The sequence below is a fragment of the Lontra canadensis genome, unplaced genomic scaffold (genome assembly GCF_010015895.1).
Source record: "Lontra canadensis isolate GAN:19392208 unplaced genomic scaffold, GSC_riverotter_1.0 scaffold35, whole genome shotgun sequence".
Taxonomy (NCBI): domain Eukaryota; kingdom Metazoa; phylum Chordata; class Mammalia; order Carnivora; family Mustelidae; genus Lontra; species Lontra canadensis.
In genome coordinates, this window is record NW_022631029.1 from 4,314,409 (window position 1) to 4,326,740 (window position 12,332).

General features: G+C 40.4%; 1 protein-coding gene across 2 annotated transcripts in view; it reads left to right on the forward strand.

Annotated features, from left to right (window-relative positions):
* The window catches only part of KIF15 (kinesin family member 15), a 68,411-nt gene that overhangs the window by 7,318 nt on the left and 48,761 nt on the right, over nt 1–12,332 (forward strand). The window contains exons 2-5 of one of the 2 annotated variants that reach the window (XM_032867812.1): nt 3,287–3,329; nt 3,845–4,028; nt 6,089–6,165; nt 11,127–11,164. In XM_032867812.1, coding sequence (XP_032723703.1) covers nt 3,287–3,329; nt 3,845–4,028; nt 6,089–6,165; nt 11,127–11,164 — 342 coding nt within the window. Of the gene's footprint in view, nt 1–3,286; nt 3,330–3,844; nt 4,029–6,088; nt 6,166–7,074; nt 7,214–11,126; nt 11,165–12,332 lie in introns of those variants that run through there. The other variant, XM_032867813.1, reaches the window with a different exon arrangement.

Below are 12,332 nucleotides of genomic sequence, written 5' to 3' on the forward strand. Positions count from 1 at the left end.
TAATATCTACAACCAGTTTGGGGCTCAGAATCACAATCCTGAGATCATGAGTCACGTGCTGCATCAACTGAGCCAGCCGGGCATCCCCATTGTGTACATTTTAAAGCAACAATACATTATATACATTCTAAAACTTTAAAAATCAAGAGAAGAAAGGAGGGAAAAATAGGCATTTGTACTGTCTTATGGGCTATTATATCTTTGAAATGTTTTCTGCTGTTTATCTTTTTCTCCTTCTGGAGCTTCCCATTACATGTGTATTGGTGTGTTTGTTGGTGTCCCACATTTTCTCTGAGGTTTGTTTCACTTCCCTTCATCCTTTTTTCTGTCTGTTCTTTGGCTTGTATAGTCTCTGTTGCTCTGTCTTTGTGTTTGCTCATTTTTTCTTCTACTGTTTTACATATGCTGTTGAATCCCTCTAGTGAATTTTTATTTCAGTTATTGTACTGTTTGAACTGCAGAGTTGCAATTTTTCAAAATAATGTCTATCTTTATTCTCTATTTGATGGGACATTGTCATTATACCTTCCTTTAATGCTTTAATTATGATTTCCTTCAGTTCCGTGAACATGTTTATAATGGTTGCTTTGAAGTCTCCCAACATCTGGATGCTATGACAGGCAGTTTCTGTTGCTAGCTTCTTTAGTTCTTTTCCTGTTTCATGGCTCGTACTTTCCAGTTCTTTGAATGCCTTGCATTTTTTTTTTGTTGGATACTTGACATCTTAGATAATAAATTGTAGCAACTTTGAATACTGGTCTCTCTCCTATGGGGGTTGTTACTTGCTTGTTTGTTTAATGACTGACTGGTTCATTTTAGTGGCATCTCTTTCCCTCTCAAAATGTTAAGCCTTTGATGTCGCTCCTCAGAGAAGCCCAGCTTCGGCTATGCCCACAGTAACCCTGACGACACTGGTTTTGGTGGGGATTTATTTCCCTCTTTCCCTGACCACATTTAGTTCTTAAACTTCAGGAATACCAGCTGATTGCCCTGTTTTGAACAATGCCCATAAGGCTGCCCTACAAATTTGTCTAATTAGAGTCTTCCCCCACCCCCCTTTTTTGAGGGGGAGGGAGAGGGGAGAAAAGGGAATTTTTTTTTTTTTTAAATTTTTATTTATATATTTGAAAAAGAGAGAGAAAGCACAAGCAGGGAGGCAGCAGGCAGAGGGAGAAGCAGGCTCCCGGCTGAGCAAGGAGCCTGATGCAGGACTCAATCCCAGGACCCTGGGACCATGATCTGAGTGGATGGCAGATGCTTAACTGACTGAGCCACCCAGTCATCCGGAAAAAGGAGAATCTTAAGCAGGGTCGGTACTCAGCCAGGGCTCGATCTTACGGCCCTGAGATCATGACCTGAACCAAAACCAAGAATCAGACACTTAACCAACTGAGCCACGCAAGTACCCCTGATTCTTGCCCCTTTGAAGGAAAAGTTCGTGAGGTCTGTCATGCTTGTTTTGATCCCAGTAAAGCTGCTCCCAGCTGTCTGATGCCCCAGTTCTCTCCTGTAAATTAATAGGCTTGCGGTTTTGTTTGTACCTCCTAATGGCCTCTCAGCTCAACCTTCACTGTTCTTGAGTATGTGATTAGACTTGAACTTCTCCGTGCTCTGTTGGAAATGAGGTCAGCTTCTTTGGAGCTATTTGGTTTATGATCTGTTTCTCCCCTGAGGCAAAATCTCTGAGCCTAGATTCTGGAGCTAGCGGTAGGGAGAAGGTAGCCTTCTTTCAGAGTGACACCTCTGCTCTAGTTGCTGAGTATTTGATGGGGAGGAGAGTGTGTGTGTATGTGTGTGGCAGCTGGGGTCCCTTTGACTTGCCTCTCCTAGTGTAGAACCACTGCCTTGTGAGCCAGACCGAGGGTGATCAGGGTCCCAATGTTCTCAGTACACTATGTCCAAGGTACAGCCTCATTCCATGAGTGGAGGCTGAGTGAGAGAAGGGAACCCCCATCTCTCAACCATATTTATCTGGGATTTAGCTTCAGCAGTAGGCAGCTGGCTAGAGGCAGGATAAGGTTATCAAACCTATCTGCTCCTGGAAGAAAGGCCTCCAAATGGAAGCTGAAGGGAAGGAAGGAGGATCCTTGTGTTCTTGGCTGTGCAGTCTGGAGTAGAGTCGCCAGTGTGCTGGGCTAGAAGGGAGGGACCTTGGTTGAACTGCCATAACTCTCACCTTCATTGTGGAATTCTCGTTGATCTTGGCTCGATGTTTTTTCATTTGTCTCTTTGCCTTTATGGCTGTTTCTAGAGACCGTAAGTGTTTTTTTGTTTTGTTTTGTTTTCTGTTTTTTATTTTACCAGTTTTACTGGGCAGTGGGTCAGTGGAGTTCCTCATGCAGCCATGCTGAAAGCTGATCTCTGGGTTCTTTTTTAGCATTCATTCTGACTTCTGGGTTGAGGATAGGTGGGAGTCTGGGGATAAGGGAATGAGGAAGAGAAGCAGGGAAACTGTTGCAATAACTCAAATGGGGGATGTTGCTGGCTTGATTCCATAACAGTATTTGACCAGAAGTTATAGGATTCTGGATATATTTTGATGGTAGAGCCAAAGATTGGCTAACAGGTTGGATATGAAGTATGAGAAAGAAAGGAGTCAGGGATGACTCCAAGGCTTTTGGCCTGAGCAACTAGAAAGATGGAGTTTTTGGGGGTGCCTGGGGTGCACAGCCAGTTAAGCGTCCAGCTCTTGGTTTCAGCTCAGGTTGTGATCTCAGGGTCCTGTGATTGGACCCTACGTTGGGCTATGTGCTCAGCGAGAAATCTGTTTAAGACTGTCTCCCTCTCCCTTGGTCCTGCCCCACTGCGTGCTCTTTCTTTCTCTCTCGCTCTCTCAATAAAATAAATATTTTGAAAAAAAGAAGGAAAGAAAGATGGAGTTGTCATTGAGATGGAGAGGCATGTTTGGGATGGGTGTAGGGTGATCAGGAGTTCAGTTTTGGATACATTAAATTTGAGACATTGCCCATTGGGCATCCACCTGGAGACGTCAAGTGGGCAATTAGATGTGAGAGTCTGCTGCTTAGGAAAGTGGTCTAGAGTTGGTAATCATCAACATATACTTAGCATTTAAAACCATGACCTTGGGTGTCATCACCAATGGAGTGGATGCAGATAGAATAGAAGGAAGATCAGTCTTGGGCCCTGGAAGTCCCATTGTCAGGAAGTCAGGGAGCTGAGGAGACAGGGGAGTGGCAGCAACAGAAGACTGGGCTTGATAAGAATGATATTTTTTTAATAGTACAATTTTAGATGCCTGTAATAACTTCTTGTCTTTTTTTCCTAGCTGAGTTACGCAATGTGACAAATTGTCAGTCTAGCCAACCAAGGTAAGGAAAAAAATCTCGTTGATGAGACCAAAAGAATTAGGGATATAGTGTTCCTAAAACAACCATTTAGCATAGGTAGGGGTACTTGTTTCAGAATTAAGCTTGGATCTCAGCCACCTAGAAATCTGGAAACATCACATTTCCTCCCCAACACCCCCCCCATCCTCTCAACCTTCTGGCTAAAAGATGGAATCAGTAACATAATTCTCCCTTGAGGTGACTTATTTTATTACTGCTACTAAGAGGGAAACAGAGACAAGCAGTGCTTGGAGCTCCATAGAATCAACTCTCTTTGAGTTGATTTCAAATAAAAGCTTATGAAGATGAGTATCGTATCATGAAGCAAATCAGTGAAGGGTGAGTCATGTGAGACTCTTTTAGAAGAGGTAAACGTATGTGGGTAGTTTGGGGCTTTGTTGGGGAAACTCAGTATGGAAACATTAGAGGCAATGTGAGACTCAGATCTTTTTTTAGTTTTCCCAGTAAACTCAGGCTGGTACATTTCTTGTCTTCAGTAATGAAGGTGATGCCATCAAAGTTTTTGTGCGAATTCGTCCACCTACAGAAGGTTCTGGATCAGCTGATGGAGAGCAAAACTTATGCTTATCTGTGCTCTCCTCTACCACTCTCCGGCTTCACTCCAACCCTGAGCCCAAGACCTTCACATTTGATCATGTCGCAGACATGCACACCACTCAGGTAATGATAGTTTGGAAACTTAACTTTCCATTTGGATAAGATTGTGTTAGTGAAGTTTTTGTTTCTGGTCTCTTTAGTTTGATAGATTTTGGATAAGGACACTCAAAGATGTAAATATTTTAGATTTAATATATTTTAAAATATTTTAAATTTAATTGCATTATTTTTCTTCTTTCATCAAACTTTGTACCAGAGTGACAAGCCTGCTTTACTTTCACTCACCATCCCGTGATGGAGGTTAGTGGAGGTGTATTTTTCAGGGCCACTTGGATGGTTGATAAGTCTAGTTGAACTTCCTAGTTTAGGGAGAGGATCTTAATTGTAGCTGCTGTAACAAAATATCAAAAATGGGGTGGCTTAATCAGCAAACATTTATTTCTCACTGTTCTGGAGGTTGGGAATTCTAAGATCCAGGCCAGGAGATCCAGTGTTTGGTAAGGGCATGCTTCCTGGCTTATAGACAGCTGCCTTCTCCCTGTGCAGAGAGAGAGAAAGCAAATTCTCTAGTGTCTCTTAGAAGGGCACTCCTCCCATCACAAGTTCTCTACCCTCATGACCTAATTATCTTCCAAAAGCCCCGTCTCCAAATACCATCCCACTGGGGATTAGGGTTTCAGCATAGGAATTTTGAGGAGGACACAAACATTCAGTCCATGGTAGAGAGTAACAGGACTAGGATTACTATGGTGTTAGTAACTTTTTCTAATTAAGGACTATTTAGTTAAGATCTAGTCAGTACTATCCATTAGAACTTTCTGTAACAAGACAAATGTTCTAGATCTGTGCTGTCCATTACAGTAGCCTCTATCTGCATTTAGCTATTTAAGTTTGAATTTATTAAGATTGAATAAAATCTCTCAAGTTTAGTTTCTCAGATACACTAACTGCATATGACAATGGAGCCCCTGAAATGTAGCTAGTACATCTAAGGACCTTACTTTTTTACATTTTATTTAATTTTTATTAATTTGAATTTAAATAGCCACATATGGTTAATGGCTACTGTATTGGATATCACAGATCTTGATTATTCCCTTACACACATGGATGTTTTTGGTGAGACATTCAGATATTTAGATCTTTTTTTATCTAGGACATGGCTGGTCAGTGGAAATAGAAAGTTAGTCCCATATATAATTTAAAATTTTCTAGTAGCCATGTTGACAAAAAGTAAAAAAGAAACAGGTTAACTTAATTTTAATCCTATATTTTATTTAATCCAGTGTATCCAAAATATCACTTCCACATGTAATTAATATAAAGCAAATTATTAATGAAATATTTTCCATTCTTTTTATTCATGTTCAATCTTCCAAATCTGGTGTATATTTTACACTTAAAATACATCTCAAGGGACGCCTCGGTGGCTCAGTTGGTTAAGCGGCTGCCTTCGGCTCGGGTCATGATCCCAGCGTCCTGGGATCGAGTCCCACATCGGGCTCCTTGCTCGGCGGGGAGCCTGCTTCTCCCTCTGCCTCCGCCTGCCATTCTGTCTGCCTGTGCTCACTCTCTCTCCCTCTCTCTCTCTGACAAATAAATAAATAAAATCTTAAAAAAAAAAATACATCTCAAGTTGGGCCACGTTTCAGGTGGCTCAGTAGCCACATGTGGTTCATGGCTATGGTGTTTGACAAGGCAAGCTTAGCAATTCTTGCAGTATTGATAAGGTTGCATCTATTTATGTACAAAAATGAAAATAAAAATCACGTATTAATTAGTTAGTATAAGCTGGTAAGAAAAGTACCAAAGAACATATAGGGTCATGTATTTGATGCTAATAGCAGTATAATATTTGCATGCAACTTGCTGAACAAAATTTTGTATCAATTGTAGATATAAGCTTTAAATCTATAATTGTATATGAGATTAATAGACATACTTATCTAATATTTTATCATTTTAGGTGTTGTAGCCTTTTTTCTGTAGTGATTGCAATTTTCATGTTTTCACAAGCATTGAAAAATCTAAACACATTATTTTTATTCTGTTCTCAGATGTAGTGTAGGAAAAATGTTTTCATTTCTATGAAATGTTAAAATGTTTGGTGCTTACATTTGTAGGAGTCTGTGTTCTCAGCTGTGGCCAAGGGCATTGTGGAATCTTGCATGAGCGGTTACAACGGAACCATCTTTGCCTAGTAAGTCTGGCTCTGTCCTTATACAAGGGTACAGCAATACGTACTTCTTACTATAGCTGCTGAAATCAATTATCACAAACTTTAGTGGCTTGAAACAATACAAATTTATTATCTTTCAGTTCTGTAAGTCCGAAGTCTCACTGAGCTACAATAAAAGTGTTGGCAGGGCTGTGTTCCTTTCTGGAGGCTCTAGGGGACAATTCCATCTCTTTGCCTTTTCCAGCTTTTAGAGGCCACTCAGACTGCTTGGGCACAGCCTGCTTTCTCTATCGTTGAAGCCAAGAACATGCAACCCTCTGACTCTTCTTCCTCAGTCACATCTCCCTCTGGCTATGACTGGGACAGTTCCCCTGCTTTTATAGATTAATGTGATTGGATTGGCCCCACCAGGATAATCAAGGTGGAGGGGATTAAACTCCACCTACCAGAGAGGAGAACTTCTACTTATATTATTTGGAATTCTATTTCTTCTTCTTCTTCTTTTTTTTTGGATTTTTATTTATTTATTTATTTGACAGACAGACATCACAAGTAGGCAGAGAGAGAGGAGGAAGCAGGCTCCCCGCTGAGCAGAGAGCTGGATGCGGGGTTTGATCCCAGGACTCTGGGATCATGACCTCAGCTGAAGGCAGAGGCTTTAGCCCACTGAGCCACCCAAGTGCCTCTGGAATTCTTCTTTGAGGAATATTTGTCCCCCCCCCATTTATTTAATTCTACTTGAAGTTATAATCCAATATATTGTTTCTATCTTATTGCTCATATCGTCCTAGCTTTGCCATTGGGAGCTATTTGAGGTTGGTTTCCGTGTCCCTTTGACAGGTCTCGTCCGTTTGCTTGAGCACTTCCTTACTTTATGATACTACAGGTTATCTGTATTTTCCTGGCTTATCTGTATTTTCCCTGTCCTAGGCCTAGATTCAGCCATTTCACCAAGGATCCCTGGTTCCTTTTATTGGAGAATGGTATTTAGAAACCAAGATGTGGGCATTGGGTGTGTTTGTTGCTACTGGAGTATCATTGCTTCTAGGTCTTCTCAGCAGACAGCTAGGTAATAAATGTATATGTACTAAGTCATGTATATAGGCCTATCCATAATTGTTTGTTTATATCCATTTGTATATACATTAAGCTAAACATGAGTTCATGCTTATGTCTCTAATCCAAGGGTTTAGAATCCACATGGGTTCCTTCTGACTTTTCTTTTTTGTGTATCTGTAACTTCCCTTGCTGGCAGTGAGAACCGTGGCACCCACCTTCCATCATCCCTTTATTTATTTGTTCAACCCCAGTATACACATAAAACACTTTAAGAATTGTTATCCTGAATCCCTGTGAGAAACAAATTTATTGAGTATAGTTTCGAGGTACAGTTTTGTTTTGTTTTGTTTTGTTTTGTTTTGTTTTGTTTAAGCCTTACAATTTCCAGTCAAAACCTCCTTTTCTAAGGTTTCTTAGGTCAGCTCCTTTACTATCCACTCACTCCAGTGCGGGTACGTCACGCACTTCGTCGTGCATTCTATCCTGGGGCTGCCGGCATGCTGGTTGATGTGTTTTGCTTGTTTTTTTAGTTTGCCTGCCTTAAAGTTCACCCTTCGTGATAATACAGAGGTAGAGAGTCATGTATTTACCACCCCAGCACTGAAGAGGACAGTTGTTCACCTTAAAAGTTTCCCCTTTGTCCCCCTTGTAGTTAGCTACTCCCCCTTCTCCCGTCCCCTGACACCCAGGGTACACTAATGTATTTTCCATTCCTAAAGTTCTGCCTTTTCCAGAGTGCCATGTGAATGGAGTCATACAATATGTAAGATCTGGCCTCTTCCTCTTAGTAAAAATGCATTTAGATTTGCCTGTGTTGTTGCATGCATCAATAACTTACTCCTTGGGGCGCCTGGGTGGCTCAGTCGGTTGAGACCTCTGCTTTTGGCTTGGGTCATGATCCCAGGGTCCTGGGATTGAGCCCTGCATCGGGCTCTCCACTCAGTGGGGAGCCTGCTTCCTCCTCTCTCTGCCTGCCTCTATGCCTGCTTGTGATCTCTGTCTGTCAAATAAATAAAATCTTTAAAAAAAATTAAAAAAATAAAACTTTTTTTTTTGTCAATAGTATTTTATTATATGTATGAGTCACGATTTGTTTACCTATTTCCTTATGAAGGGATAGCTTAGTTGCTTCTAGTTTTTAGTGATTATGAATAAATTGCTACAACTATTTGAATATTGATTTTTGTGTGAACATAAGTTTTCAAATCGTTTTGAGTAAATCCCTAGGAATGCAATTGCCAGACCATATGGTAAGTCTATGATTAACCTTACGAGAAACTGCCAAATTGTTTTCCAAATGTATGTTTAAAGTGATTCATGGTCCTGAATTTCTAAATGTTGGCAGCCTTAAAATATCGCTGTAGATTTTAATGTTGGAATGTAAGATGGCGGTCCAGAAAACATTGTGACCTTGGCAATTATACAAGGTGAATTTTAGTATCATTTCAGATTTATTTCATAAATAGGAATATAACTTGTAATCTTTTTTTCTTAGCAGTAGACTTTTAAATTTATTTAGAAGTAGAGCTTTTTAACAGTGTAGTGAATTATATGAGACATGTGAGCAGCTGCTGCTTTGTGTGCCTGTGACCTTGTTCGTCTATAATTGGTTCAACGCACAAGAAAATAGAAAACACATTAAAAAGTATAAGTTTTAGACTCATATTGCATATACTTCCTTGAAAATTCACCTTTGCTTTTCATGCTTACTTTTCAGGTGTGTTCAGGAAAACTGAATATTGTCTCATTAGCAGTGAGACAGATACTTATTTTCTCATCTGTCTTCCCAAGAGAAAAAAGATTTTTTTTCATAGAATATTTTGAGTGGTAAAGTTCAAGAATGAATTTGAAATAAGAGTCACAGTTGCAGAGATTTTATTATATATAGAACTGTTATTTTTGACGACCTTGTAGGCATACTAATTATGTTTAATTTGTGACGTATTAATAACTTAATGAAAATTGCTTTTGCTAGAAGGTAGAAATGAGAAACACTTGGATAGAATTGAATGTTTGATTTATTGGTTGGGGAGCATACTTTTTAGTTTACCTATGACAGTCCCAATTCTAGGGTAGTTACTGTTTTTTTTTAAAGATTTTTATTTATTTGAGAGAGATCACAAGTAGGCAGAGAGGCAGGCAGAGATAGAGAGAGAGGGGGAAGCAGGCTCCCCGGTGAGCAGAGAACCTGATGTGGGACTCGATCCCAGGACTCTGGGATCCTGACCTGAGCTGAAGGCAGAAGCTTTAACCCACTGAGCCACCCAGGAGCCTGTCTTTTGGGGCATTTAAACAAAAAATGAATTTAAAAAATTTTTAAAAAGATTTTTATTCACTTGACAGAGAGAGAGTGTGTACAAGTTGGGGGAGGGGTAGAAGGAGAAGAAGCAGCAGACTCCTGGCGAGCCCGATGCGGGGCTCAATCCGAGGACCGTGGGATCATGACCTGAGCTGAAGGCAGATGCTTAACCTACTGAGCCACCCAGGGGTACCTCAAAATTTTTTAATATTTGTGCTATGAATCCAAACTAAAGACAGTTGACACCCTGATTGACACTATCTTTAACATAAGCACTTTTAGTTTTAGTTTTTGTTACTCTTGTTTTTTGGGGTAATGGAGAAAATAAGACACTACATACAAAAGCAGGCCTATAACATAAGGAATTTTAAAATTGCTATATTTTTAAAAGAAGACATTTTAATATCTTTAAAGGCAGAATTTAGGAAAGGAATTGCTAACTTAGAATAGAAAAAGTTGGAAACAGAAGTCCAGTTTCTGGTTAAATCAATTATATATGCATAGAATATACACTGTAGCTATTAAAAATAATGAGGTAGGTTGCTATTTACTGGCTTAGAAACATCTGAGATAAAATTAAAGGACAAAACAGATTACAGAGCAGCACGAGGAGCATTTCAGTTTTGTAAATAAAAATTTACTGAAAATTCTGACGTCTGTGTTTGTATAATTCTGAAGCATTACCAGGTAATGAACAGTGTATTTCCTAGTGGTAGAATAGGAAAGAAAGAAAATGAATCATTTACTTGTCACCTAGTATATATTTTTTTTATTAAAGATTTTATCTATTTGGGAGAGACAGAGAGCAAGAGCAAGAGAAGGGGCAGAGGGGAGAGTGAGAGGCAGACTCCTCACTGAGCATGGAACCTGACATGAGGCTCAATCCCAGAACCCTGAGACCATGACCTGAGCCAAAGTCCAGTGCTTAACCTACTGAGCCACCCAGGTGGCCCCAATTTTTTAAAAAAATTTTTTATAGTTTTTTTTTTTTAAGATTTTTATTTATTTATTTGACATCACAAGTAGGCAGAGAGGCAGGTGGAGAGAGAGGGAGGAACAGGCTCCCTGCTGAGCAGAGAGCCTGATGCGGGGCTTGATCCCAGGACCCTGGAATCATGACCTGGGCTGAAGGCAGAGGCTTTAACCAACACTGAGCCACTCAGGCGCCCTCTTTTTTAAAATTTTTAAGATTTTATTTATTTATTTCTCAGAGGTGGAGAGTGCACACAAGGAGGGGGGAGCAGCAGGCAGAGGGAGAAGCAGGCTTCTGAAGGAGCAGCGAGCCCAATGTGGGACTTGATCCCAGGAGCCTTGGATCATGACCTGAGCTGAAGACGGGCGCTTAACTGGCTGAGCCACCCAGCCGTCCCCGCAGTTTATTTATTTTTTTTTTAAATAAAGTCTGTGCTCAACGTGGACCTTGAACTCACGACCCCGAGATCAAGAGTTGCATGATCTACCAACAGCCTGGCAGGCTCCTCTACCTAATATACTTTTTAAAAAGTTATAAATAAAATAAGTTTTTGTGGGAAAAATGTATAAACTAGTAGACCATATTAAAGTAGGAGGGTAGTCTTTTAAGTTTCATGTGTAAAAATAACGTGTAAAACATTTATTTTTACAGTGGACAGACGGGCTCAGGAAAAACATTTACGATGATGGGTAAGTGAGTTAAGATGATCATTTCCTGACTTAATCCACACTTTCTCTGATGACAGCACCGAGGCACCTAGTACATTCTGGGGGAAGGCATACTTTCTATATATGATGTTGACTTTATAAAGGTAGGGCTGTTTCCCAGGCTTCTGTCAGATTGTGATAGCAAAGTCTGTGTTTGCAGCTCTGTTCCCGGTCAACGCTCAGCGCAGAGTAGGTGCTCCATGGACAGTTTTTGAATTGGGTTTGCTTTTGATTTTTATTTTTTAAGATTTTATTTATTTATTTGAGAGAGAGAGAATGAGCGAGAGAGCCTGGGAAGGGTCAGAGGGAGAAGTAGACTCCCTGCTGAGCAGGGAGCCCTTAATCCCAGGGGGCCAGGATCATGACCTGAGCCGAATGCAATCATTGAACCAACTGAGCCACCCAGGTGCCCCGAACTGGGTTTAGTGACTTTATATATTTATAAATCTGTACAGTCTCCACCCAGATCAAGATTCCCAATCAGTAACTACCTCACTCCTTTCCCTGAAATATGTATTATGCCGACTTCTCTGTCACCATCAGTTTTGCTTGTTTTTAAGCTTCTACAGATGAAATTTTACCGTGTGTACTCTTATGTTTGGCTTCTTCTTCACAGCATTAAGTTTCTAAGATTCTCCCATGTTGTTGGATATCCTAGTAGTTTATTCCATTGCACTGTAATATATCATTGTACGGATTTGCCACCTTTTCCATTCTAGTGCTGATGGATCTTTGGATTATTTCCAACTTTAGACTATATGTATAATGTGGCCGTGACTGCTTTTTCCTGTATGTGTTTTTTATTTTTATTTTTTAAGATCTTACTTATTTATTTGACGGAGATCACAAGTAGGCAGAGAGGCAGGCAGAGGGGTGGGGGGAAACAGGCTCCCTGCTGAGCAGAGAGCCCGATGCCAGGCTTGATCCCAGGACTTCAGGACCATGACCTGAGCCAAAGGCAGAGGCTTTAACACATTGAGCCACCCAGGCACCCTTGTATGTGTTTTTTAAGGTTCATTTCTAGGAGTGGAATTGCTGGGTCATAGTTACATGTGTGTCAGCTCCAGTAGATAATGGTCATGATAGATATGAAAGTCCTAGGAACTCCACATCCTTGTCTATATGTGATATTGTCAGTTTTTTAAATTTT